Raw genomic sequence first — 27818 nt, 5'->3', positions numbered from 1 at the left:
TGCATGAGCCAAGCTCAGCGTGGAAGAGACAGACCCGCCCCAGCCCGGCCCTGGAGGATGCCCAGGCTCCAAAGTGGGGCTCAGGAAGAAGAGCCAGCAGAGGTGCCGCCACAAAGGGACCAGGGGCGGCGCCAAGGTGGGGATGGCTAAACGAGCGTTCCTCGGGCCCAGGGGATGCGGGGACCATGTGAGGTACGTGGCAGCTGTTACTCCATCGACCTTGGATCAGATCTGCCGCTGGGAACGTTGCCCGGGGTGGCCCGAACCATGAGGACGGCCGCCAGGGCTGTGAGGACGGGGCGCCACAGGAGGGCCCAGGCCTGGTGCGGGGGCAGCACGTGCGGCCAGTGCGGAAGCCCGTTTGCTGGTTTCTTACAAAACTAGAGGTACTCTCACCACGGGATCCAGCAAACGCCCCCCCTCCCACCCCCGGCATTTACCCCCGTGAACACGCACATGCGGATGGTATAGTTGTGCTCACGATTTGCCAAAACCTGGAGGCAACCAAAAGGTCCTCCGGCAGGTGGAGGAATGAGTAAATGGGGGTGCCTCCCGACGGTGGAACACGCCTGAGCACATGCCACCAAGAAATGAGCCCTCGCGCCCTGAAGAGAGGCGGAGGGACCACAGGCGCACACTAATGACTGGGAGGGAGAAGCCAGCTACGATTCCAACTGCGTGACGTTCTGGAAAAGACACAACGGTGGACACAGGGTTGCCAGGGGCAGGGGAGGGAGGGTGAACAGGTGACACGGAGGATGTGGGTGGCAGTGAACCTACTCTCCACGACCCCACAGGGGTGGACACGCATCATTCTATGTTTGTCCGGCCCCACATGACGACGTCCAGCCCCGGGAGTGAAGTCGGCGACGAGGACACGTCTGCAGGCCCGCCCGCTGTAACGGAGGCACTGTCGGGTGGCAGTGGGGGCAGGGTGGTAACAGGGCAGCTGAGCAGGAGTGGGGGCAGGGCGTCTTCAGGAAATCTCTCTCTCCGCCCCCTCAGTTTTGCTGTGCAACTTAAACTGCTCTTAAAAAGTAGTCTAATAACAAGGACAAATTAAATAAACAAAAACGTTTAAAAGAACGACCCCGAGAGAGGGGACTACAGGTCCCAAGAGACAGACCCGGAAGAAGGGCCCCATCTGTCCCTTGCTGGACAGGGGACCAAGGGACAGGAAATGCTCCCTCGTTGGGAATCCCGTCATATCCCCTCAGGCTCCCTGCAGACGGTGGGGAGTCTTCCCTCCTGACAGCAGAAAACCTGCTTATTTATCTACACCACACAGCGGTGGGGGGGGGGGGGAGTTTCTGTCGTGGCTCAGCGGTAACAAATCTGACTAGGATCCTGAGGAAGTGGGTTCGATCCCTGGCCTCGCTCAGTGGGTTACGGATCCGGCGTTGCTGTGGCTGTGATGCAAGCCAGCGGCTACAGCTCCCATTCGACCCCTAGCCTGGGAACTTCTATATGCCGCTGGTGCAGCCAAAAAGCAAAAAATAAAAAATAAAAACAAAATAAAAAGGTGGTGAGATGTTCTGGTTAGAAGGAACATGTTTCTAAAAGCACAGCAGCAGCAGCACAAGCTCCACACCGGCCACTCTAAATGCTCCACAACTCAAGGCCCATCCATCCGCGGCTCTGCGCGCTCAGAGGCTTCGTCTTTGGCCTGGGGGTGACCACCAGGAGCCAAGAGATGCCCAGGAGGGGACCTGGGGGTGGGCGTGTTTCGTCTGTCCCCTCCTGGCCCCAGGGTTCCAGTGTCCAGGCTGATGTGGGGGCTCAGGTGTGTGGGGGGGGGCAGAAGCAGGGAGCGCCTGGGCCCCGCAGGCCATGGGCAGGTGCCCAGCCAGCATCCAGGCCCACCTCTGTCCTCTGTCCAGGGACCTGCCCACTGCCCTGGGGACCACTAAGGTGTCTGAGGTAGAGACCTCCAGTGTGACAACAAGTGCCAGGAATAGGAGTGGCATCTGACACGAGAGGAAGTCTCACGTTTCAGACAATCCGCTGCCGAGGGCACAGACGCCAGGGCACAGACGCTGGGGGCAACTCCTGGCTCTGCCTGCTGCCAGCCCGGCCCCTGCTAAGGCCCCTCAGCTTCCCCACCTGGGAGTCAGAGCACGCACCGCCTTGGGCCCGTCGCAGGATAACAATAACCCTACCTGCCACATGCTGGGACCACAGAAGCCCGGTGTCACAGCCTTGGCACTCAGGGCCCCCGAGGGCTTCCTCCCTTCATGCACCCCTCCCGGCCCCCCAGCACCCAGGCTCTGCCCACTTTCCACCTCCCCCACGTCCTGGTCTCACCCGCTCCACCCCTCACAGACCCCGAGGCCCGGCCCCACCCCAGGCCTTGCTCTGTGGGCCTGAGGTGGGCCCCCCTTCCTAGTGGACAGGGGCTCTCGGAAGGGCACCACTGGAGGGGAGGTGCCGACAGGGGTTGGGTGAGGGCAAGGGGGAGTCCCACCACTGCCCGTGCGCCCAGGGCCAGGTGGACCCCAGGCAGGGTGGCCCCCAGCCCAGCATCCCTGCAAAGCAGCCAAGGCCTGCACCCCCCTCCCCTCCCCCAGATCCTCACGGCCCTGCTGTGCCCCAGGGCCCCAGCCCCTCTACCCAGCCACCCCCAAGTCCTGGCCGGGCCTGGGTTCCCACCTCGACCTCCGGCGCCCCTGCTCCCCTGCCCAGGCTGACCCGCAGGAGCTGAGGGCCGGCCCCTGCCCTGTGCTCCTGGCGTCCCATTCAAGCCTTCCTGCTCTGTTTATTTGCACAGCCAGAAGACAAAAAGCCATCGCTCTGAGTCACTCCTGCTCCCCAGTCGGCTCTGATTCATGCAGGAGGCCCACGGCGGGGACTAGCCTGGCCATTAACCGCTTGGTTTCTTTACGTCTCTACAGTGAAGGCCTCGCGGATGGAGAACTCGAGTGCCACCCGCTGCACCCCTGAGCTCACGGGCGTCCTGCAGGGGACGGACAGCCCAGGGCACAGGACAGGGCCCGCCCGGGGCTCCCCCTCGGGCAAAGCTCAGAGCCACTTCAGCCGGTGGTGACGGAAGCAGACACACAGTCCCCTCATCTTTCTGAGAAAGGTCTAGTCATCTGGCAAGTGCGGTCCCAGAATCTGCCAGACGTCCGCATCCAGGGCGTGAAGGAAGACAGGCCCAGCGCACGTCGGGCAGCAGTCAAGAAACGGAAGGGAAGCGTTGGTCTCGGCCGGGGAGACTCCAAGAGGGTGCAGCCTCCAGGGTGCAAGGGAACCTGGGAAGGGGTGCACTCCCCCTGCCGTGGCGACCGCCCCTTCGGTCCTGAACGTGCGAGGGGCATCAGGAGCGAGGGGTGAGGGGCGGCCACTTTGGATCCCAGGGACAGTGACCACAGGCGCCTCCGGGAGGGAACGGGGCTTCTTCCCTGCGGGGCTGGGCAGGAGGCCGTTCCCTGCACGCAAATCTAAGTGGCTGATGATCAGCAGCACAGAGGCCCACGGACACGGAGCATGAGAACAGAGACGAGGCCGCTGAAACCAAACCGAGGGGGCGGGGGCCGAGGGGAGAAGGACGGCTTGTAACTGAGGGCCTCCTGCTGACCCTCGTCGGGGCGGGGAGGAGGGCCCGACGGGGAGGACCCAGGCCAGCCCGGCGCACTTTCGGGAAGAAGGCGTCCACGGATCCCACCTTAAAGACCCTGGGCGGAAACGGCGGGCAGAGCCCGGAGGGGTGGACTGCAGGCGATTCGGAGATCCATCGGGGAGGCCCTTTCTGCGTGTCACCCCGGCAGAATCAAAACCGTCACGCTGAGCGGAGGTTCCAGGCCAGAGGGGGCGGCGGTGGGGGGAAGGCTGTCTCGGGGGAGCCCTGCCTCAGCAAGGTGGGGCTGGGACTGGAAGGGTTAACCAGAGCCCAGAGGAAGGGGTGCTGGCGTGAGCCCTCCACGCTGCCTTTCCCAAGCACCGTGGTTTCCTCAAAGTGCGGAAGGGACACATACCCGGCACAACTCGGAAAAGAGACGCGTAGGAATCAGGAAGAAAAGTTCTTCCACCAACACTCTGGTCTCCCTCCACCCCCCTTCTCTTTCTCTCTCCCGAACCCACCCATGCAAGCACACACACCGAATGTTCAACCTGGGATCACAGGCTCTCTTCTGCCGTACAGCCACCCCCCCATCATTAAATATTCGCTTTCGACACCAGATTTGCTGACCGTCTAGTGTTCCAGCACATGGTTAAACCACAACTTATTCGACCAACGTCTCAGGATGTTTTCCACATTTCACGAATATTAGCAAAGCTGATATGAATTTCTTTGCTGCCGGGCAAAGCTTCCATGATGCACTCAAGTTCACTCCCAAAAGCGGATGTGCTCCATCAAGCCTGTTTCCAAGTGTTACCTCTATTTTTTTTTTTTAAACCTACCGTCAAAACCTCTTTAGAAAGAGTTTACAATTTATCTTCTCACTGCCAAGAATGAGAGCTCCTTCCTCACCCCTTGCTCAGTCGTGAAAATTATCATTATGTATTTTTTTCCACTTGGATAAAAACTAATATCCTCCTGTTTTGTTCTGAATTTCTTGGCCACTGACGCTCAGCACTTCTCACATGCGGATGGGCCCAACCGAATTTATTCTTTTGTCAATTGATATTTTTTGCCTTTAATTTCCACCAGGTAATTGTCTTTTTCCATATGGTCTTTTAGGGGCCTGCTGTCTCGTAAGAATATCGAGTTTATAAAACTACTTCCTTCCCAGTTCATTCGAAAATTCTGCCTACCCCAGGTTGTTTGTTTGTTCTGTAATTAGAAGTTTGATTTTTAAAGACGTGAGGTTGTTTTCTTTCCAACCTGTGTTTGCTATTCTTCGAATGACCCGCTCTCGGGGCCAGGGCCGTGCCGGGTCCACAGCAGCAAAGTCACTTCAATTCCCTCTGCGTGTCCTCCGTCAGGTTCCAGGCTGAACCCTGCCTGGAGTGGGGGCCGGGGGTGGTGCCACATCCGTGCCCGAGGGAGCCACGGGTTTTGACAGGAGAAAATGACAAAATGACACTCCTTTATCCTCCGGGACTCACCAGGAGGCCTGATTTTCAATGCGCTTTGGCAGCAGAGGTTTTCAGGGGGAAGCTGACTGCGTGACCACTGACCGATGGTGACATGAATGGGGCGTGTGCGAGCCACTCTCCTGCCCGTTTGTCCCAGTGGGTCCTGGGGACATGGCGGCTCAGGACGCAGACCCGGCAATTAAAATTAGAATAATAGCGGGCAGGATTGTTCAGATTTTCTCCAACAATCAGTGGAAGCAGGAGAGAAAAGCACCCCACTGGCCCCGAGTGAGGTCCTGCCACCCTCCTGCCCAGGCCCCTTGCTCTGGGGCGGCCTCCGCAGTGCTGATCACATGCCCGCTCTGCCCTTGGCTGGGGTCCCGGCCCTGGACAGGCGGCCCTGGAGAAATAGAGGGATTCACTCAGAAGGGCAGCCCAGGGCCTGAGCCCCGCTTTCCAGGCATCACCAGGTCCCAGCACCCCTGCGAGGGTCTCTGAGCCTGCGAACCCCACTGAAGAGGCGGGATTAAAGGGCGGGCCCTGGGCTTTGGGGACCTGCTGCTGGACATGGTGGGTTGAGATGCTCCTGGCCCCCCACCCAGGGCCTAAGGCGCTCCTGCTCTGGTCGGCTGGGCTGATGCCTGCAGGGCCCACCCTGAGGTCCCGTCCTCTGCCGCCCCTGCCTCCCAGGCTACCACGCAGGGGTTTCCAGAGGTTTAACCAACCAGCCGCGAAGTGTGTTATCACTATTGCTTAAGGAGCTTTTTTAATGAACACATTAGGGAATCGATTTCAAAAGGAAAATGCTTTCAGGCAGCACAAGCGGATCAGAGAAGCATCGCATCAGCACTGGATCGTGTGGGTAAGCTGGACAACGTCTCCGAAGGTGGACAAAAGCTGACGGCCTAGCACGCCGCCCCCCCGCCCCCCACTGCCGCGTCCCATCAGCAGCCACAGAGGCCCACCGCCTGACTCAGGGCTCTTTAGTTTTTTGCCTGGTGGTGAAATACACATAATATACAACTGGTCACTTTAACCTTTTTTAAGTACACAATTCAATAGAATTTCACATTGTTGTGCAAACATCATCACTACTGCATTCCAGAGCTCTTTCAGCACCCGAGCAGAAATCCCACACCCATTAGGCAATATTGGCCCGTCCGCCCTCCCCCCAGCCCCTGGCCACCACCCCGTCGACGTTAGCCTATTCGGGAGAGCTCACATAAGTGGGATCACCATGCTTTGGTCTTTGGCGCCTGACTTCTTTAACTCCGTGTACTGTTTTCACGTTCCCCCCCACGGTGGCGAGAACCAGAACTTCATTCCGGCTGAGTAATATTCCGCTGCAGGGAGAGACCACACGGCCCTGGTCCCTTCCCGGCTGATGAACACAGCACCGCTCTGAGCACGAGGGCACACTTCCGTTTGCACGCCTGCGTTCAATTCCTGGCGGAGGACATGCTAGGCAAGGCTGGGTCCTACCGCCTCTCGGAACTTCGCTACCTGGAGGACCATGAGAAAGTTACGCATCCTTTTGCAGAGAGGGCCACTGAGTTCCAGGCAGGCGATGCCCCGTCTCAGCCCACGTGGATCTGCAGGGCTGAGAGCAGGAACGTGAGGTCCGCTGCATGTTCAAGGTCAGGAAATTCCCCTTGGGACTCCAGCCCTTAGACACAAGACAGGGGGTTTGGTCCCACAGATCCACTTGGGGACGTAGTCTGTCCCCACAAAAGCGGCAGCCTCTGCTTTCTGTCCAATTAAAACTGCCCCCAGTGGAAAAACATCTTGTCAGAGAAGCTTATTGAGAAGAAAGAATTACACATGATTTAATCTAGAAACAGTGGTTTCACTGATGAGCAAAAGCCACGATGGAGACGAGGGTGGACCGACCACAGGCAGTCGGGAACACTGACGAGCCCCCGGAAGTCATGAATTACTGTCTCGTGTTGGGAAGACACAGACAGGCAGAGCACAGTGGGCGCCGGGAGCCAGGCACGCACCAGCCGTGCTTTCTGCATCTGCTCGTCCCCTTTGCCTCCTTCTACTTGGAGCAAAAGCAGACTTAACACTGACCCACGCGTGCAGTACCTTGACACATAAAAATACACCACGCAAGCGGACTGTCCAGCAGCTTGGGTCTCGGAACCTGCAGGCTGATCACTTCCGAGGAAGAGTGAGGTCTGCCGTCGGCGACAAGGATGCCTCCACCCCATTCGGAGAGCGCCGCTGCTCCTGCAGAACGCGCCACGCACTGGACCAGAAGGACGCTCCAGTGCTGGACGTCACAGTCATTTGGTTTCTCTCCGCAGAGCCCAGCACGTTCTGTTCCCCTGCAGACCTCGGAGGTGGACGGGCGGGGTCCCCTGGAAGTCCACTGGCTTTACATGAGCAGAAGCTTTTAAGGCGGAACTGGACAGTGGGGTTCCAGCTACAGGAGGAGGGCGTGAATCTGAGTTCCTGCTGCCTCTCGGTACCCTTGGCCAATGCCAAGCCGCCCTGGGCCCGCACGCGTCCATGTGACCTGAGGACAGACAGGCAGTAGCTCCAAGGCCTGGCCAGCCCTGCGAGCCCTGTCCTCCTAGGTTCCCACCCCTGGGCAGAGCTGATGACGCCCGGCCGCGACTTGCTTTCTCTGGCACCTGAAGCACCTGGAGAGAGCAGCAGGCCCCTCAGAAGCAGGGGCCACGTCTGGGCCTTCTCCGATGCCCCCAGTAGGGTGACACGGATCCCAGGAGCACTCAGGGGGCAAAGGGGCCACAGGTCCTGTTCAGTCACATGGCCCAGCAGCCTCCCACCTGTGGCATCAGGACAGCAACCTTGAGGTGGCCCCCCTGATTCTACAAAGTGTCGCTTCTCTGGGAAGGCTGGGAGGATGCTGGTTCTGATCAACCACTGAGGGGCCCTGAGGGGGAGGGGGCTGGTCTGCAGGGACCAGCAAAGGAAGGTCTGGCCGCACAGGCTTGACCCTCCTGTGCCCTTAGGAAGGGGCCCCGGCCCTCCACCACCCCGCTCCGTGGGAAGTTCTCCACCCGTCACTTTTCTCTTCAGAGCCTCACTTTCTCTTTTACTTTGCCATTCCTGAAAACATTCCTGTTTTTTGAACGATAAATCATTGATGCTGGAGCTATGTCTACAGAGTTGCCGGAGCTGCGTGAGGAGATTAAATAACCCAGCAATGAAATGGTGTGAAATTGCTCGTTGTTGACATGTAATAAAATGAAAGTGGAGGTAGCGTAACAGCGCTCTTGGAAATGAGCAGATAAATATAGTCCATGCTTTCTGCTTACGTTTAATTAAAAGAAAGTCTCGGCAAAACTCTACTTAAAACAGACACGTGCACCCGCATGTTCATTGCAGCACTATTCACAATAGCCAGGACATGGAAACAACCCAAGTGTCCATCGACAGATGATTGGATTCGGAAGATGGAATACTACTCAGCCATAAAAAAGGATGTCATAATGCCATTTGCAGCAACATGGATGGAACTAGAGAATCTCATACTGAGTGAAATGAGCCAGAAAGACAAAGACAAATACCATATGATATCACTTATAACTGGAATCTAATAGCCAGCACAAATGAACATCTCCTAAGAAAAGAAAATCATGGACTTGGAGAAGAGACTTGTGGCTGCCTGATGGGAGGGGGAGAGAGTGGGAGGGATCGGGAGCTTGGGCTTATCAGACACAACTTAGAATAGATGTACAAGGAGATCCTGCTGAATAGCATTGAGAACTTTGTCTAGATACTCATGTTGCAGCAGAAGAAAGGGTGGGAGAAAAAATATAATTGTAATGTATACATGTAAGGATAACCTGACTCCCTTGCTGTACAGTGGGAAAAGAAAAAGAAAAAGAAAAAAAAAGAAAAAAAAAAGAAAAGAAAGTCTCGGGAGTTCCCGTCACGGTGCAGCAGAAACAAATCCGACTGGGAACCATGAGGTTGTGGGTTCGATCCCTGGCCTTGCTCAGTGGGTTAAGGATCCGGCGTTGCCGTGAGCTGTGGTGTAGGCCAGTGGCTACAGCTCCGATTCGACCCCTAGCCTGGGAACCTCCATATGCCGTGGGAGTAGCCCAAGAAATGGCAAAAAGACAAAAAAAAAAAAAAAAAAGAAGAAGAAGAAGAAGAAAGTATCTGTCCTCAAAAAATAGTCTAAGAGAGAATTCTGGAACTGGTGATAGTCGAACTCCCAGCACAAGGGCTTCAAGTGCATTCTGCCCTTGGACCCTTTAGCCGGAGGGACGGTGCCGTGTAGGTGGAGACCTCATTCAGCCCCATCAAGGACACCACGAAACTCCGGCTCCTGGAGCCACCACACGGTCTCCTGCCGTCTGGGTGGTGGAAGCAGGTCATTTTGCACCAGAAAAAAACAACAAAACGGGGCATGTCTGGCTTCCCAGGGAACAGCTATCCATTTGGGGCACTTCTGTTCAAGTATCGGTGGAATAATTTCCTTAGAAAATAGTTACGACAGCCAGCTAAAGAGAGGAAGGGACTGAGCCCGCGAGGGGCGGGGGTCTGGCTGCCCCCCTACACCAGGTGGCACCAAATGTCCAGAACACCCAGGGCCGTGGCGAGACCCTGAAATGGGGTGTTTATCCTCTGCGTGTCTTTGTGCTGTTCCTGGGCCCTGCTGAGGGGCTTCTGGTTCATCCTGTTACTGACTGTGCTCTGAAAACTTACACAGAACTAAAGAACTGGGAGTTGCCTAGTGGCTCAGTGGCTGGATTCGGTGCTTTCACCTCTGTGGCGGTGGTTCGATCCCTGGTCTGGAAACTGAGGGCCCACATCAAGCTGCTCGACAGCATGCACAAAAAAAAAAAAAAAAAGAGAGAAAGAAAGAAAGAAAGAAAGAAAGAAAGAAAGAAAGAAAGAAAGAAAGAAAGAAAGAAAGAAAGAAAGAAAAAACAAGAGAGCACTCGGGGTGGAGGGCCAGGGTCAGGGCTGGGGAGGAGAGGGCAAGGAAATGCTTACCAGGCAGAAAAAACACGCAAGGGATCCAGGCTTCCTCTCAGGTTCCCACCTACGTACACAGGTATCGTGCGAGGGGACCACTAGCTGGCTGTGCAGGTTGGGAAGGTTTTGAATAGTTACGACCCAACATCCACGTGGGGCACAGTTTGGGATGATTTAGATTGAGGAGCTCACAGCTTTCGTGAGATGTTTTTATCAATCGAACCCAATTGTGTGGATGGAGACAAGCTGACAAAATAGTGACAATCCCACATAGAGAGCATTTGACCAAATGCTCAATTTGAGAAAGAAAATAAAACCTTTCCTCCTCCAATTTGTGGTAATTTAGGCTTTTCCCAAGGAAACGATAAGCACCTCCCTGTCGTCATCAAGGAAATCTCATGAAGGACGAGATCTGAAATTTACACGGCCTCCCGGAAGGGACCCCGTAGGTTCAGGTCCCGCCGACCCCAGAGGCTGGCCTGCCTGGCTATTCCTCCTCCGAGTCAAAAGTCTGAGTCCTGGAAGCAGAGGACTCGGCAACAGGCATTTTGCACCCACAGGGCCAGAAAGGCAACCACGGCGAATGGCTTTTGACTTCTGATCTCACGGCACTCCTTGCAAACAAACCCACTCAAAGAACTGAGATTAACGAAAGGAAAGAGCAGCTCAACATCCACTTCTGATCCCGCGATTGAAGAGCGTGCCGCCTTGCTCGCGTCCTGCCTTAGAGAAGGTTAAATCAAAGCTGAACGCGCCAGGAAATCCAGCGGGAGAAGCAGCACAGGCACAGACTATTAACTATCGGCCGGGGTTTCCTTTTAGAGAGTTTGCTTAGTTCACAAGTGGCCCCTCACGAAGCCCCCACTTGCTTCCGGAGCAGCAAAACTCTCCCGAATCTCTGAAAAGAGGAAAGTCATAGAGAATTTAACAGCAAGGCCCTTGCGGCATTTATTTGTAGAGCCACGGAAAAACAGCATGAGCAGCATTTGTTTTCCATAAGGAGTCGGGCTTCTGCTCATGCTGTTCTTTGTTTCAGAGGCAGAAGGAACCAGCTCTCACTAATTATACATATAGGAAAAATGAGACTCCCCGATCATCTGAGAAGTGCGACGATGCCGATGACAGCGGGGGGGACGAAGTGCAAAGCACGTTCTTTAGTTTATTTCGCTGAGATGGGCGTGGTAATTCCTTGTCATTTGCTCCTTTGAAATAGAGACATTTTCAAAATTCTTGCGGACTTTCTTTGCTCTCAAACTTTTTATTTCAGGGTACCCGAAGATTCGCACCAAGTTGTAAGAAATAATCCACAGAGATTCACAGAGATTCTCGTAGAGGCTTCACTCGGTTTCCCCTAATGGTTGTAGAAACGGTTCCATGCAAAGCCCCCCCCGCCCCGCCCCCGAAATCCTGCCCTCACTTCCCTCTGAGCTCTTCTGCCTGCTCTTCTGAACAGACTCTGGCTGTGCCCCCACCGCAAACCTCAGCCGGGGAGTGAGGGGCGGGATGTTTGGTTGCCATCAAAGGGTTAATAAAAATTAAGCTTTTTGGACCCAAATCTTTCCTGTCAATCACACACCAGATCTACACGCCCAGAAAAACAAATCCTCAAACTAAACAGCAATGAACCTGAGCCTCGCGGCCAACCACGTAACTACACTCACACTTTGCCCCCAAAGATGCAGGTGGCTATTTTTAAGGCTGCATAAGAGCCGAAAAGAAAGGGGGAGTTTTCAGAATAACGGAATCTGACACCTTGAAGCTCACTGGGCGCAAGCTTTTTCATTCAACTCACGGGGAAATCTGGTGTGGGTCTAAACAAAGGCGAGAGGTGTCCAGCTTCACAGGCGCCGCCCTTCGGGTGCGAGAAGTAAAATTGCGAGTGTACGGGAGACGCCTCAAGAAGCTGGGTCACGGAGCAGCAGAGGGCATCCCCAAGACGGGGAGAAATGGAGCGATAACCAGCAGCCTCAGTAGACGGCACACCTCGGCCCTCTCAGTCACCGTCTTTCCTACACGTGATCACAGGATCATATTATTCTAAACAAGGGAGCTGTGCATGAAGTAACCCAGAGATGCAAAACTCAGCAAACTCTGCTTTGATTCAAAACGACTCTGTTTCCAACGAGCCACGAAAAATTTCTCTTACGACGGACTCAAGTGACGTGCCGGCTCTTCCAGTTTCTGATACGAGTCTCCTTGGCGCGTGATGACTGTGAGTGATCAATGAGGCAAAATGCCACTGTGCCTCAGTTGAATTCAGCATGAAAGTCACAGTGGCAGGGCCGCTGTTTCTCACTCCGAGATAAACATTAAAGAAGGCACATTTACTATAACGAAGTGGCACTCAAAGACTTGCTACTGAACCCAAGGACCAAAGACGTTTCCAGCAAAAACACACACACATGAATTTAAAATAACCAATGCAACTTGAAATCACTGGGTTTGGGATTTGATCTCTCTCTGTGTCTCTCAGCGTCTCTGTCTCTCCCTCTCCGCATCCCCCAACTGCATATGATTCTCAATACTAAGACTTCAATCTCTACTCCTGTGAAGATAACCTCACACTCTGTCCCTCCACTTGACGGATAATTTTGATAAATCGTTGGCTTTAGAATAGCGTGTGTCTGGTGTAAGTCAGTTCAGACTTAATATCGTAAAGCCAAGTGTTGTGTCAGTTTCAGATGAGTAATTCCTAAAATTCCTTCAAAAAATGATATATCTTATGTACACCAATCAATACCTTTATAGGAATAAATGTATCAGTTTGTATAATCTCTCCTCTCAGATTTCTGGGATTCTACTCTTTGTTTCAGAATTATAAGGAACTGTCTCTAATTAATTATATATTGGAAACATAAGAAATCCCTAACAGTCTGAAAAATGCAATAATGCAAAAGACATCCGGGAAAATAGTGAATTTCTGCACAGAGTTTATTACTCTGAGCTGGGCATAATTATTCCTTATGTACTTTGCTCATCGGAATACAGACATCTTAAAAATTCTTGGGGACTGGCTTTTCTTTCAAACTTTTTATTTTGAGATAATTGTAGATGCACAGACCATTGTGAGAAATAATACACAGAGGTTCCTATATGCTCCTCACTTGGTTTCCGCCAGGGGTAACATCTCAAAAAACTCTAACACAACATCACCACCAGAAAACTGAGGTTGATACCCTCTGCAGACCTTACTCAGACCTCGCCAGTTTTACACACGCCACGTGCGGCCAAGGGGGGGAGTTGGGGGGGAGGCACTCGTGCAGGCATGTTTCAGTCCATGCAGTTTGATCCCACGTGTGACCACTCGAAATACCATCTCAAGCAGTTTCCGGTTTTAGCGTTTCATCCTGGCTTCACTCTGAACGCATCCATGTCTGTATCTCTTAGATTCCATGCCTTTTTTATGGTTTTCTGGGTTTTGGCGACCCTAACGTATTCATCTCTTCTTTGAATTTTATGGCCTCATCCATGAACTCTTTTCTAGCAGAAAGCTTTTATTTGGTTTGCTTTTTTCCAGCCCATTTATCCTTTCCCAGGACAAGACACAAACATAAACAGACATTCCAGCATATATGTGCAGGGTTTTTAAAGACATCAGTGAGAAGAGATTAATATAAATACTCAGCTTAAAAACTGCCATAAAAGTTCAGCCTTTAAAATTGGCTTATTAAAATATTTGTTTTTTTAAAAAGCCCCAATTTACACTAAAGTTATGAGTTATAGGGCTCTGCTCAGCGAGAGTTTACCTTATGATCTTTTTGCCAGGCGAAAGGAACCTGGCATCTGTGCTGTCTATTCAAAATATAGCAAAGCAAGAATGATGAAAATTCAGTTCTCTCAGGCTCGAGACTTGTCTGAAAATTGTACAGCTTTCAGAAAACCTCAATAAAGTCCGACATTTCGAATGACCTCAAACAGCCACTCTTACAATCCCAGGCCTCCGGCCCCTACTCTGGCCAGATGGGCAGCAAGACCTGCCTCCTGCAAGGCTGAGAGAATAACCACAGATATTTCAGGGAACAGTATCCACGTAACGGAGGGCAGCAGCAACGCTGGATCTTTCCAGTGGCTGTTGTGCAAGGAAACATGACTTACACTTCAGGTGGCGGCTGGGTCATTCATTCTGCTTCTTCCCTGACCAATCAAAAGCTCTCCCAGGATTCTGCACGGCCACTCTCCACTGGGAATTCACTCTCTTTGAGACCCGCCAGCATTCGGAATGAGGCCGGGGCCAGCACCTCCGAGAAGTCCATTTTCGGGAGGGAGGAAATGGACTCACTCAGAGGGTCACACTCTGTTCTTCAAAGTAACTAAAAGTTCTCAGGGGGGAAAAGTCAGTTTGTCGAGGAAAGGAACTGCACTGCAAATCTGGGCATTTTGCAGAAGTTGCAGAGATGTCTTCTTTAGCCACAAAACAGAGGACAGGAAAAATGTCCCATAAGTGACTGTCACCTGGCCACACTCTCCTTGCCAGGCGCCTCGGCCCCCCGGCTCCTAAGACTCAGGCATTTAATGAGAATACTGAAAACGCCCCGTCAAGATGGTCCGATGAGCTGAACCCAGCTGACTGTCCAAAGACACCTGATTTATCGTGCCTTTGTATTTTAAATACCAGGCCAAAGAGGAAAGTCAGGCTAAACATTAGCACCAGCCACAGGCCAGCAGTTCCTGTGTTTCGCTTTATACCAAAGGATACTTTCCGCATTGAAAAGTATGGCGTTGCCATTCGACACAGCGCTTCTCAGATACCCCACAACACATGTGAAAACCACATCCAACTTTCAGAAAGGTCTAGAAATTCTTCACTAATACATATCACCCATGCTTCTTTAAAATGGTACCAGTAAATAACAAACGCCCGGGAGCAACCTTTTCAGGAAATCAAACCAATTGTGACTATTTATACTCCTGCGGCCCAGGGGGTTAAAACCAAGCGAGTGTAAACGGCGGACTCACATGCTGGGTAAGTAAAATCAAGCTGTATCAACAGCTGCCACCTTTCCCCTCTCCTCCCATACAGAGTGGGCGTCTACCAGACAGACAGAGAGACAGACAGACCAAAAAAGCCCTGGTGTATCACAACTCATCAGTTATATTCAAGCACCTAAAAAGACACATAGATGGGCTCCACAGACATCATTTAGTCTCCAGTGACTGTTTCTTCCTTCTGCATTTTAAGGCATTTTCCCCCAAGAAAACTCTTTAACACTTTCATTTATGTCAAGCTATGCCTTTTAGTTTATGTAACCGTTACCGGTACTCTATAGCTGATTCTCTAAATTTTAGGAATGGGATTCTTTTTAAATGATCCTACTCAATTCTTGCATGAAGGGAATACCGCTTGCTTTGGTTTCCAATGATTTTCTGGAGGGACATCTCCACGATAATTCTGTTGACATTTTCGTTAAACAAAGCTGTATATGTGTACGTTTTAAAAAGATGACATTCTCGACTGTTTGTTATTTCAAATGTGCTGTAAGCTCTGCACGGTATAAAGAGAAAGTGGAATTAACTAATGGGCGCTCATAATTTAGGCGGCAAACCCCAGAATGAATGTATGAACCCACGGCAGCAATTCACCCCTCGGCCAATCCAAACTTTCCTTCCTGGAGCGGTACGTGGTGGAGACACTTTCCATCTGCTTTGCACAAAGACAGGAGGAGAGTCCCATGAGTTAGTCTTTGCTAAAAAGTCTTTGTTCAAAGCTTACAGGATGATTAGGAGCTTAGGGGGCTATTGCACCCAAAGAATTTTCAGCAGCGCGGTGATGAGCACGTTTGAAAAGAAAATAAACTCCACCTGTGCTCCATCAGCCTTTTGTATCCACAGCAAAAACATGTGCAGATATTACAGAACACAGAGAAAAGAAATGGATACTTTGGGGAGAATGGGCGGCTGCACGCTCTTGATTAATCTAAATTCCTTCTGTGTGAAGTAGAGACGAGAATAAAAACAGTGCAAGATGAGCAAGAAACTAAAACATACTAAGTAGGAAGGATTATGAACGCGGCCCTTTCCCCTCTGCACCCTTTATTCCGTGGCCGGAGAGAGCCATTCAAAGGCGAATGCTCACAGAGCCTTCTGGAAAGAGCAGGGTGGCCCCTCCGTAGTTAGAGCTCATCTACGGGACTTGCAAGGGGTCCGGTACAAAGGGCCGGTGCCCGCCGCCCCGAGCGCTCCACGGGAGGCATCCAGGACTTGCCGCGCTCTCGGCGGCTGTATCCCTTGGCTTCTCCAGCGCAGGCCCCGCCGGCACCGCCTCTCTTCCCCCGCGAACCTGTTTCCCAGCCTGGACCCCTCGCGCTCTCCCGCGGGCCCAACGCCGGGACGCAGCGCGCGCAGAGCCCTCTCCCAGAATCTCCAGGTTCAAGGCTGGGGCCAGAGACTCCAGCTCCGAGGTCAAGTTCACCTGCCTGCGGGCAGTCGGCGTTCCCAGCGGGGTTCGGGTCTCTGCGCCTCAGCCTCGGCCCGGTCTCCCGCGCTCCGGCGCGGAGGGTCCCGGGCTCGAGGAGCCTCCAGCGCGGGACAGTGACCTCCTGCCTTCTCCAGGCAAACCTGGACGCCGCCGGTCTGCGCCTTTGCGCCCACTAGGAGAACTGGGTGTCCACACGATGAACGCGCTCGGTCGCTTACCGGGAAGAGGGCGAAGCCACAGCCCCGCGCAGCTCAGCTCGGGCAGCTTCCCGAGAGGCCTCCGCTCCGAGGGACCCGTAGGGCAGCTGGTCCCCAGATCCCTGCCCCTGGCCGGCTCTGAGAAGTTCTTCTGATGCTCACTCCCTCGACGGTCACCAACAACACCCTCCCTCCCCCCACCCCACCCCACCCCCCGCACCAAGGATGAAAAATACAACTGTCACCGGTCCACCCGTTCCCGACTGACACAGCTTGCAAAAAACCTCAGGAGTGCTCTTCGAACCCAGGAGCTTCCCGATCGACCCCCATCTGCTGCTAGGAGAAAAAGCACACCCCATCCTCGTCCCCGCGGCCCTCGAGTCTCCGCCCGAGGGATGTGCAGGCCGGGTCGCCCGCCCCCCGCAGGGGAGGGCGCCCGCAGGGCGCGCGGCACCTACCCTGACGCGCCGGTCCGGACGTGGGTGGCGAGGCGCTAGTGGGAGGCGGACATGGACCACGCGCCCTCCATGCGCCACACGGAGAAGGCGTAGCTGAGACGCTCGTGGGCCACGTAGCTGCAGCTGGTCATCTTATTGTCCATCTCGTCGCTCTGCAGGACCTGGTAGAGGAAGTCTATGTACCTGGCGGCCAGCTTGAGCGTCTGGATCTTGCTGAGCTTGTCCGAGGGCAGCGTGGGGATGATCTTGCGTAGCGCGGCGAAGGCCTCGTTGAGCGACTGGGTGCGCTGGCGCTCGCGCACGTTGGCCAGGATGCGCTGGCTCTGCAGCTCCTCGAAGGACTGCGCGCTTGGGCTGCCCTTCTTGCCGCGCTTGCCGGGGGTCGGGCTGCCATCTTCGCTCGACTTCTTGCTGTAGCGCCGCTTCCGGCCGAAGCGCTTGGGCTGCCGCTCGAGTTCCTCCTCGCTGGTGCCCAGGCTGTCCACGGGGGACACGGGCGAGCTGGAGCCCTCCTCCATGGCGCCCGCCCGGCGCGCGTGGGGCTGGGGGCGCCGGGCGCCGAGCGCGCGCCGCTGGCCAAGCCCGCGGTCGCCGAGCACACGCTCTCGGAGTTGCTCGAAAGGCTCTGATTTCAAGGCCGGCTTGTGCAAAAACGAGGTCTCCGGGAGAGGAAGTTATTCTAACTTTTTTGGAAACTCTAGCCGGGCTGGGTTGCTAAATAGTTGTCAGGAGTGAGGGCGGCGCGCTGATTGGCCGCCGCGACCGGGGGCAGGACAAGTTCTGGGGCCTCCGCCGGCCGCCCCCGCCCCCCGGCGCGGCACTTTCAGTTTTGCCTCCCCCATCCGCCCCGGCCGTGGCGGGCACCCGAGAGGCCGGGCACCCGAGAGGCCGGGCCCTCGCGCGCCACCCGCGCCTCCACCCCGGGCTCTCACCGCTCCTGGCCGCCCCGCGCCCTGGGCTTAGCCGACCTGGCTTTGTCTGCTCCGTTAACTGGAGATCGGGCCCCGCCGGGCTGCGGGGTCTCTCCATCAGCGCGAGGGGTGCCGGTGGCGAGTCCTACCCTAGAGGCGCTGCCAGGAGGTGAGGACGCGGCGAGGAGTCCCCAGGGGCACCCTGGCCCTTGGGCGCCTGGCCTGCCCCGGGGCGCACAACGAATCCGCGCTCCGGCCCGCAAGTTCCGCCGGGGGTGGGGGGTGTGCGGGACTCTCGCCCCAGCGCCCCGCCCGCAGGCGTGCGGACGCTCCGGTGCCCTTGGAGACGCCGCTCCCCACGCAGGCGCCGCGGGCACCGGTGGAGGCGCGGCCGCCTCTGCCCAGGCGGTGTATGGGGGAGTTCCTCACCTGAATTTCTTGGGGAGCCCCTGCCTCGACGCCCTTCGCAGACCGCCCTTCCAAGTGCTTTAAACCTCAGCGCCACCGCGAGCCTCTGCGGGAGCGCCCGGTGCCCGCCGCGCCCACCTGACTGGCCCTGCCGGGGCGCCGGAGCGGGGCCAGGGCGCCCGCTAGGCCGCGGTGCCGGGCCCCAGCCTCGGCGCCCCCTCTCTGCCTCGCGAATCCGCCGTGGACGGAGGGCGGTCTGGGGCGCGGCGCGGCCTCCCCAGCGCTGGGTGCCCGCGGGCAGCCGGGCCAGGCAGGCGCACGGCGAACAGAGCGCGGGGCCCGGCCTCTGCGGGCGACACCGGGGACCCCGGCCCCGCGCCATCTGGACGCCGAGCGCGGGCGCGTTTGAAGTGGTTCGGGGGCTCTTTGTTCGCTAGGCCGCCCTGGCTCAGGGCCTGGAGGTGGTTTACGGCCTGGATGCCTTTGAACCTATTCCCAGGTGACCCGGGCTCAATTAGGCCCGGGCCTGAGCGGGCTGTCGGGCCAGCCGCGTGATCAAGGGCGGGCTGGGCCTTTTTATTGCAGTTGAACTCGGGGGCCGGGGGGGGGAGCTCGGCCTTGGCTGCTCCTCGGGCCCCGCCGGGCCGCGACCACCTCGTTAGGAAACCCGAGGGCGGGTGGCGGGTGCTGCCCGGGCCGCTCAGAGGGACGTTTCCCCCCAGCAGTCGGCAGCGAGCAAAGGCAGAGCTGTGCGCAGAGGCCCTCGCCCAAAAGTGGCTGCGTAACAGCGCCCTGTGTTTGCAGTTTCTTCCTGACCCGCGGGCTTCGGGATCCTGAGACCGCAGAGCCCTGGGGTCGCGGCGCCCGGCCCGGCCCGGCCCGCCTGGCCGCCCCCGTCTGTCCTTTCTCTGGATGGCCCTGGGGTGAGCCAGCGCAGCGAAAGAGCCTTCCGTATCTCCTTTAAAATCTGAAATAAAAACGTCAGGGACAAAAGAGAGCGAGCAAGAGGGGCCTGGGGAGCGTCCTGTCCCTGCCGGGGCGCAGCCTCCCCGGGTTTTGCGAGGCTCATCTGCGGCTCCTTCCGCCCCATCTCACTGCAGCCTCCTCTCAGAGCAGAGCAGCCGCGACGTGCGGCTCCTCCCCAGCTCAGAGGGTCCCTCGGCCTGGGGAGACCCAGGGCCCAGACCCCCGTTTCCCGCCTGGCTTGAATGAACCCAGGGGACAGGAACCTGCCTTGGGCCTGCTCCAGCCCCCGCTGCCTCCCCCACTGCCCGTGGGTCTGAGAACAATGTCTGCAAGGCCGCGGAGAGCCTGAATTACAGCAGCAGGGTGGAGCTGCACTGACAAGGGGCTGACACTTGATGTCCGAGGCACACATCCCCTAAGGGTAAGATTTTTTTTTTTTTCCCTGAAAATCCCCTTTAAAAACTTCCCCCTTGAGAAACTGCTCAGGAGGCCATATGACAAGCCTTTATTATTACTTCACCGTTGCCTGTGGGCTGTCACCACAACAAGGCTCAAAAGCATCCTTCCTCCGGTAGGCCTGGTGTGTATGGTACCCTCTCCTCCTTCCATCCTTCTGCTGCCCTCCTGAGTGGCAGGAGACGGACAGCTAACCTGACCTTGCTTAGGCTTTGGCAGCCCCGTCTGCAAGATGCAGCCCTGGGGCTGGGGAAGGAAAGAGGGCCCCAGCTCTGCCTCGTCCTTGCTAATCCAGTGGCAGAGGGTTTGGTTGCTCTTGGCAGCAGTGTCTGGTCACTGAACCTCTTAGAGGTGGGGGGTTAGCATCCCTTTTCTAGAGTGGGGCAAGCAGGGGTGGCACGGCCTGGGAGCCTGCAGGGGCAGGGGGTTCCAGGATTCCTGTTTTCCTGGTGCAGCAAGGCAGTGGCTGCAGTTCTGCAGCATGGTTTGCATGTTCCCGAACCCTCTCTGGAGTCCGTTTACAGCTCCACTGCAGTTCTGAGGAACCCGGGCAGGGTGGGCCTGTTCTCTGCAAGGGAGCCCCGAGTCACCCCCACTGAGGACTGGGGCATCTGGGGTTCTCCCAGGGGGCCTGTCTCCTTGGCCTCACTCACTTGTCATGTGGGAATAACAGGGGCCTTTGCCACGCATTTCTCAGTGCCTTTAGGAGCAAACCGAAGTTGTTCTTGCAACAAATTCAGAGTGTGATATTTTATTTTTCACGTGGACTCTATACCACGTTTCAATTTCAGAACCACCCCAGAAAGATCAACTATGGCATCAAAAGCAGAAAAGAGAGAGAGAGCAGAGGCTCCTCTGCATACACCGTGTTTGGTGGATTTGACTTTGCAATCATAGAAATATTTTGCGTCATTTTTAAAAATTACACCTAAATGAGAACAACCCAGAAATTCCTAAAATGTCTAGGGCCAAATTGGACAAATGTACCTAATTTTGTATCATCCTGCGGCTTTAACCAAGCAGACAGGACTCATTTAAGATCACTGTGAACCCGGCGATTGAGCTCTCTTCATCCCTGGAGAGAGATACCATCTAGAGGAGAAAAAAGACCCTCGTAAAGCCTTAACCTGTCCTCAGGATTCACATTTCTAGTAACAACATTGCAGTTGTCATTCTGAAACTGTGAGCTAAAGCGAAGGAGTTATTATGTTTGTCTCTTTGGGGGGCACGGTTTCCAGCCCCAAAGAAAAGAGATACAAATATGAGACGAAAGAAGTTGGGTAAGACCTTGTCTTCCTAAATTTGTTGAAAATAGCCGTGTGAGCTCATGATGGCTTTTCTCTTAAATCATGTATTTCCTGACCCTGATCCCTGAAAAGACGCCAAGATGTTAGGGGGGCCTGGTGGCCGAGAGCGCCGCTTGGTGTCCCAGTCAGGATCTTTCCCCGCAGGAGTGGCTGACTTGAGGTCTGGGACAACATGCAAAATAATACAAGGTAAAAGCATCACATTCTGCCCGAGAGCAAGGACGCTTTCAGGGCCTCCTGGTCCTGCTGGGAACGTGTCACCACCCAGGAGCTTCGCCGCAGTGGATTGCGAGAGGCTCTCATCCAGCGTTGTTCTCAGAGGGGCTGGATTTAATTTAGCTTAACTTTAATTCATGAATCAGGAAGGCTTGTTTGCACAGACCCCCCCGCCGCCACCCCCACCTTCAGAGAGTTCCTTTAATTCTCACTGTCCTGTCTTGTTTGGTTTTAATCTTAAACTCTGTCACCTACGTCTCAGGCCCCCTCCTCCTCCCTCCCCCGTCCAACCCCTCCTCTTCAAGCCGTGCACCTCCCGCTGGAGCCCAGCAGATGCTGTGGGCTCTGACTGGCACAGAGCTCATAGGTACTCTGATAAAAACACCCACTTTATTGTACCCTGTAGGAAGAAGGGAACGGAAGGCAGACGTGTATCAGCCCCGTGCCTGCTAGTTATCGCTGGCTTTGTGCTCACTGCCGTGCTAACAAGTGGGGTGGGAGCCACCTGATACAAACTTCACACTCAGCACGCCACGGCGGCGCGCGGAGGGGGGGGAGTTCGGAACCTGAACTGAGGGAAGGCTGAAGAAGGGGAGCCCAGCAGCTCTCCTTCCAGCAAAGATACCAGCAAAGGGCGAGGAAGCCCACCAGGACCCACAGGGCGAAAGAGGCATTGGTGTCCCCACCATGGCTGGGTCTCTGTGGCTGGGAGCTCAGGGGGCCAGCAGTCTCTTGGTTGCAGGTGATATACATGGAACTGGTACCTGCTTAACAGAAAAGGAATTTGTTGGCTCACTCTTGGGGAAGCTCAGGCTCCAGCTGGCTTCAGGCTTAGCTGGATCCAGGAGTGTCAGTGAAGTTGCATCGCTCTCTTCCCTTTCCGCCGTTCAGCTCTGCTTCCCTCTGAGTGGGAGCCACACTCTGTCCTGGTGCCCCTTGTGCCCCAGGATGACAGATATGACACCCCAGGGTCGTACCCTCCTGGGACGGCAATGCTGATTAAACCCAGTTTTCTCCTCTTGCTCTAGCAGAGAAGGTGAGCATGGGACCCGGACCGGCTGGACGTCCACCACGTGACTGGGGGACTGGGGCTCCTGAAGGGGGAGATTCCCACTGGCAGAGATGCTGGGCCCATGAACGAGGCATGTGGCATACAGTGACACCTCAGAGGAAGGTTGGGGCCAGGCTCTCGAGAGCCTCGTGGGACCGGGTACCAAGTTTGGGTTTCCCTTTGAAAGCCATGGGAACCAAAAGAGGGTTCCAAAGAAATACGAGATGACTTTTTATTTATTTATTTGTCTTTTTGTCTCTCCTAGGGCCGCTTCTTGTGTCATATAGAGGTTGCCAGGCTAGGGGTTGAATCGGAGCCACGTCTGCGACCCACACCACAGCTCACAACAACGCTGGATCCTCAACCCACTGAGCAAGGCCAGGGATCGAACCTGCAACCCCATGGTTTCTAGTCGGATTCGTTAACCACTGCGCCACGATGGGAACTCTGATAACTGACTTTTATTTTCAGAAAAGTTGGAGCGTGACAGCAACTGAGGGGCTACTATAAATGCCCAGCCAGCTGCCCTAGGAACCAAGGAATGAAGGAACCAAGAAGGAACCAGGGGACCAGGGGGTGAAGGGCCCAGGGGACAAAGGGACGAGAGGCCAACAGACCAGGGAATCACGGGACCGAGAGACCAGGGGACAAAGGGACCAGGGGATTGGGGAAGGCACAGGGAGTTGGTCGGGGACGAGGAGGGGGCTTAAGGGCTGAGGCTGCAGGTTGGACTTCTCCTGGGTTGCCTGTGAACTCCCTGAGTTAGGCTTGGCATTGGCAGCGAGGTCGCATTCACGCACGTCTGCTTGGCTCTGTCTAGTTGTGGCTTCGCTCTCAGGCGTACCTGCCGGGGACAGGAAGACACGCAGTTTAGGCAGCGCTTTATCACGTAAGAAAGAAAGGTGAATCGCATCCCACCCAGTTTGTGCAGGAGCAGAGAAAGAGCAGGATGGGGGGCGGGGAGATGCTGTGTCCTGGCCCTGACCGAGGATGACCTTGGCCTCGCCCCTTCCTCTCGGGGGGACTCTGTCGCCCTTCTGTGAAATAATAGCTCGGGGTGAAAAAGTCCTCAGGTTCCTTTAACAGGACAAGGTCTGGGTTCTCTTTTCACGAACTGAAATCCCGGGTTTGGAAACTTGGGCTTCTTGTCACACGTGGAAGCGTTGTGGCGTTTTAGAAGGGTGGGGGCAGGGTGGCACTGCAGCCCCCTGGGGACTGGGATCTTTTTGACTCTAAGTAATGTGCAGGGCAGGGGGCCTTGGTGACCACACGCGCCCTGACCCTCACAAAATCCCTGCCCTGGGGTGGCCTGGTCGTAAACTCTCCTGCAAAGGTCATGTGAATTTATCGGCCCCGATGCTTTATAATGAGAGATTCCGGTCTCTCTTCCGCATGGCACTTTTGAGCTTCAGCAGATCTTAAGTGAACACTGTAGACATGTTTTAGAATGTTCTTCGGGAAACTTGAAAGGCTGGAGTCGCAAAATGGGACCTCAAGCGTCCTGAACACTCGTCTAAATAAACACACAGACTTGACCCCAGATGTTTTAGAGAATGAACTTGGAATTAAACCTGTGTGTTACAATTCTGATTATACCCTAAATGTAAGAACTCATCAAAGACGTCTTCCGGGGAAAGCCTTGAGGGTGTATGGCAAATTTCTCTTTTATAGAGGTCATCGGAGCAGCGGGGGGGCGGGCCGCAGGCCTTCCCCAGGGACCGGGGGAGAGAGCGATTGGCTGTCCTTGTTTAAAGAAGAAAATGTGTGTGCGTGTGTTTATGTAGGGATAAAGGCAAGATGTGTCTTCTCAAGGCTACACATTTTTGAAAAGATTTTGAATTATTTTACCCGACGCCATCTTCCTATTTCACGTCTTGATCTCCTTCTAGGGAAGATGGATGGGTAACCCCTGGGGGTCGCTGGGTTTCTCCTCCTCGTGGATGAAAATGAAGTGGTGGGGCAGGCGGCCTGCCGGCCCCAGGCGTCTCCCTCGAGTTCTGCCTCCCCAGCCTCCACGCTCCATCCCCGCCCAGCTGACGTTTCCTCCTCCTCTTCCAAAAGGCCCTCACACCCAGCTCCAAAGAGAGGCTATCTGAACTCTGGGCTATAAAGGGAAACTAGCTTTTAAAAAAAATTTTAAGTGATGTTTTTGGTATTTAATCAATTGCAGGGCAAGGAGGAGGAACTTTCAAACAACTGGGTGTTTTCTTTAGGGTCGGATTGAAGGAAAACGGTCCACTCAGTGAAGGAGGAGGAGGAGAGACAGTGATGAAGGCGCCGGTTACGCGGAGTGAAAAACCCGAGAGGCGGAGAGGAGCGCTGGCACTCGCAGCTGGGGAGGCTGGACAGCGGGCCCAGCTCCCCCCATCGCGTCTCCCCGGGATCCTCAGCCAGCGGACTCGGAGGCTCCGTGGACCACAGCAGGGCGTGCATCTCTGTGTGTGGGGCGGAGCTCTTTCTCCCTTTGCAAAGGTGTAACAGTAAACATTGGTGTAACAGTAAACATAGGTGTAACAGTAACCATAGGCACAGTAAACCACACACCCCCTTTAAGTTTAAAATGTGATACCTCCTGACAAACGTGGGACCACCTCCTCCATCAAAACATGTCCATCGCTCTGGAAAGTTCCCTTCTGCCCTTTGCGGTCACTCCCCTCCCCCGCCCCAGCCACGAGCACCCACAGATCTAATTTATGTTCCTGTTTTGCGTTTTCCAGAAAGTCATAAAAACGAAGCTGTACAGGACATGGCCCTTTGTGTCTGGCTTTTTACACATAGAATAACACCTTTGAGACGGGCCCACGCTGTTGTATGCCTCTGTGCTTTGTGCCTCTTTATTGCCGAGTATTCTGGTGTATGCAGAGGCTGCAGTTTTGATCCCTCCACCCTTGATGGACTTGGTGATTATAAATGAAGCTCCATTTAAGTCATTGTTTAGATGTGTTTTCTTCTTTCAGGTAAATACCTAGGACTGGGGTTGCTGAGTCCTGTAACGTGTACGCCGAAAAAGAAACAGCCAGACTGTTTTTCAAAGTGGCTGAGCCATTTTGCATTCCCAGCAGGAATGCTTAAAGGTCAGCTGCAGGTGAGTATAATAAAAAACATCGGAAAATAACAAGTGTCGGCAAGGATGTGGAGAAACTGGAATTCTCACACGTTGCTAGTGGGCATAGGGAACATACAGTGGGCCGGCTACCCTGAAGGACGGTTTAGTGATTCCTCAGTAAATTAAATACAGAGTGATCGTGTGCCCCAGCAATTCCACACTTGGACACAGACCTCAAAGAATTGAAAGCAGATGTTCAATCAAGAGCTGTACACAGATGTTCATACCAGCATTATCCACAGTGGCCAAAATGTGGAAACAGAAGAATCCCCATCGATGGATGAACAGATCAACAAAATACGGCATATCCATACACTGGGATATTAGTCAGTCTTAAAAAGGAATGAATTTCTGATACATGCTGCCACACGGATGGGCCTGGACAACATTATGCAAAATGAAAAAAGCCAGAAGAAAAGGTCACACGTTGTGTGGCTGCATTGACAGGCAACATCCAGACTGAACAAATCCATAGCGGTGGGGAGAAGATTAGTAGTTACAGGGGTGAGGAGGGGGTGTATTGACCACGTTTTTTATTTTCTGTGTTTTATGATGCTCTGACATCTTGGGGTCTTGGACACCCAGAGAGGCCTCGCCCCTCCCAGAGTCAGCTCATTCCTGCAGATAGCAAACCATAGGCTTGAGGTCCTCCCTTTGATATGCAAACCAACCAACCCTGAGTCTACACTGCAGCCCAACTCATTTTATCAATGTGGAACTTAGTCCCCTGCCCTGAATCACCCCAGGACCAGTTCCCCACAACTAGGGACCTCCTACAGCCCAGGCCTGCTGATGGTGTTTAAAAGGTCTTACCCTGACCTGCTTGCCTTTCCCACCAAAACCACAACAAAGGCCCCGCCCACATTTCCCCTCCCTTCTTCTGCTCCCGACCACCCCTGGCACCTCCCCATGTGGCCTTGCCTCCTGATTCAGTGGATCTGTGAGTGTAAAAACATCTTCCGACAAGACAGCCGTATCTGTTTTTCTGTGTCTTTTCATACCTAATTAAAACAGATCCCAGGTATGTTTTAAATCGGCGGGGGCGGGGGGGGGGGGGGACAGGAATAGGAAGTGACGGTTTAATGTGTATAGGGTTGCCTTTTGGGGTGATTAAAAATATTCTGCAAAAGCTGCTAATTGTTCCATGGCCTGATTGTCTTCACCACTAGGCAGTTATTCTGTATTTCTGCATCCCGTCTTTCCGTATTTCTACACCGACCATCACTTTGTCTAACCGTAAAAAATGGTGCTCATCGTTTCCTATTGTGTGCCTTTTAATGATTTTTCTTGCCTTATTACCCTGGATAGGACCTCCAGGACAGTGCTGAAAAGAAAAAAAAAAAAAAATGGTGAGAGCAAAATCTCTGTCTTCTTCCCAATCATAGGAGAAAAGCATTCAGACTCTTGCCGTCATGATAGTGGATGTAGGTTTTTCGCAGATTTTCTTTACTAGGTTGAGGAAATTCCCTTCTATTTTTAGTTTTCTAAGGGCTTTTAGGATGAATTTTGCCAAAGGTCCCCCCCCCCGCCGCAGCTATTAATCTGATCATATTTTTCCCTCTTTTTTTAGTGTATTGATATGGCAAATTCCATTCACTGATTTTTAGAGGTTGAACCAACCGTGCATCCCTGGGGTGAACTCTACTTACGAAGTTTCTGACAAAGTCTTCTGTAACTCTTATCTTTGCTCCTCTCTATACAGTGTGTATTTTTTTCTTCCAGTTTTTTTTCAAGATCTTATCTTTATCTTGTTTCTAACTGTTTAGCTATGGTATGTCTGGATGTGTCAAGATTTGTTTTTATTCTGCTTGAGATACTTTGAGCTTTTTTGATCTTTAGTTTGTCTTTTTTCTTTAATTTCATCTACTATCAACTACCGACACACAAATCTTTCTCCTGCTCAATTCTCTTGCTCCTTCCCTTCTCATTTTGTGACTAAACTTACATATGTTAGATTGCTTCCCTGCAGCTCATAAATGCTCTGTTCTGTTCTGTTTGTTTTTCTGCTTCTCTTTTTCTTCTTTGTGTCCCACCTTGGATAATTTCTATTGGCTTAACTTCAAGTTCAATGACATTTTTTTATCTGCTGTGTGCAAATTTCTGATAGGCTTGGGGTTTTTTGTTGTTTTTTGGTTGTCGTTGTTGTTTTTCTCTAGGACCACACCTGCGGCACATGGAGATTCCCAGGCTAGGGGTCTAATCAGAGGTGTAGCTCCGGGATCTGAGCCGTTTCTGCGACCTACACCACAGCTCATGGCAAGGTCAGATCCTTAACCCACTGAGCAAGGCCAGGGATTGAACCTGCAACCTCATGGTTCCCAGTCGGATTCATTAACCACTGAGCCATGA

The 27818-nt window shown here is 54.1% G+C and overlaps 1 protein-coding gene and 1 long non-coding RNA gene across 2 annotated transcripts in view; one reads left to right on the top strand and one right to left on the bottom strand.

Annotated features, from left to right (window-relative positions):
- TWIST2 (twist family bHLH transcription factor 2) overlaps positions 1-17702 on the bottom strand; it is a 47774-nt gene extending 30072 nt beyond the window's left edge. The window contains exon 1 of the mRNA XM_003133776.5: positions 17049-17702. Coding sequence (XP_003133824.1) covers positions 17084-17566 — 483 coding nt within the window. The 5' untranslated portion in view covers positions 17567-17702 and the 3' untranslated portion in view covers positions 17049-17083. The remainder of the gene's footprint in view (positions 1-17048) is intronic.
- A 160-nt stretch (positions 17703-17862) lies between these two features.
- On the top strand, positions 17863-26601 carry LOC106505784 (uncharacterized). Its single transcript, XR_014829193.1, has 3 exons — positions 17863-18128; positions 24577-24835; positions 25321-26601. It is a non-coding gene; the product is annotated as an uncharacterized LOC106505784 (long non-coding RNA).
- The last annotated feature ends 1217 nt before the right edge of the window (positions 26602-27818 follow it).

This window comes from Sus scrofa, chromosome 15 (assembly GCF_054392235.1).
Source record: "Sus scrofa isolate SSC_HxYL_T2T_F1_AM1 chromosome 15, Sscrofa_HxYL_maternal_Yorkshire_Landrace_v2.0, whole genome shotgun sequence".
NCBI classification, from domain to species: domain Eukaryota; kingdom Metazoa; phylum Chordata; class Mammalia; order Artiodactyla; family Suidae; genus Sus; species Sus scrofa.
Note: the sequence above shows the minus strand (reverse complement) of the source record. Positions and strands in the feature narration are given on the sequence as shown.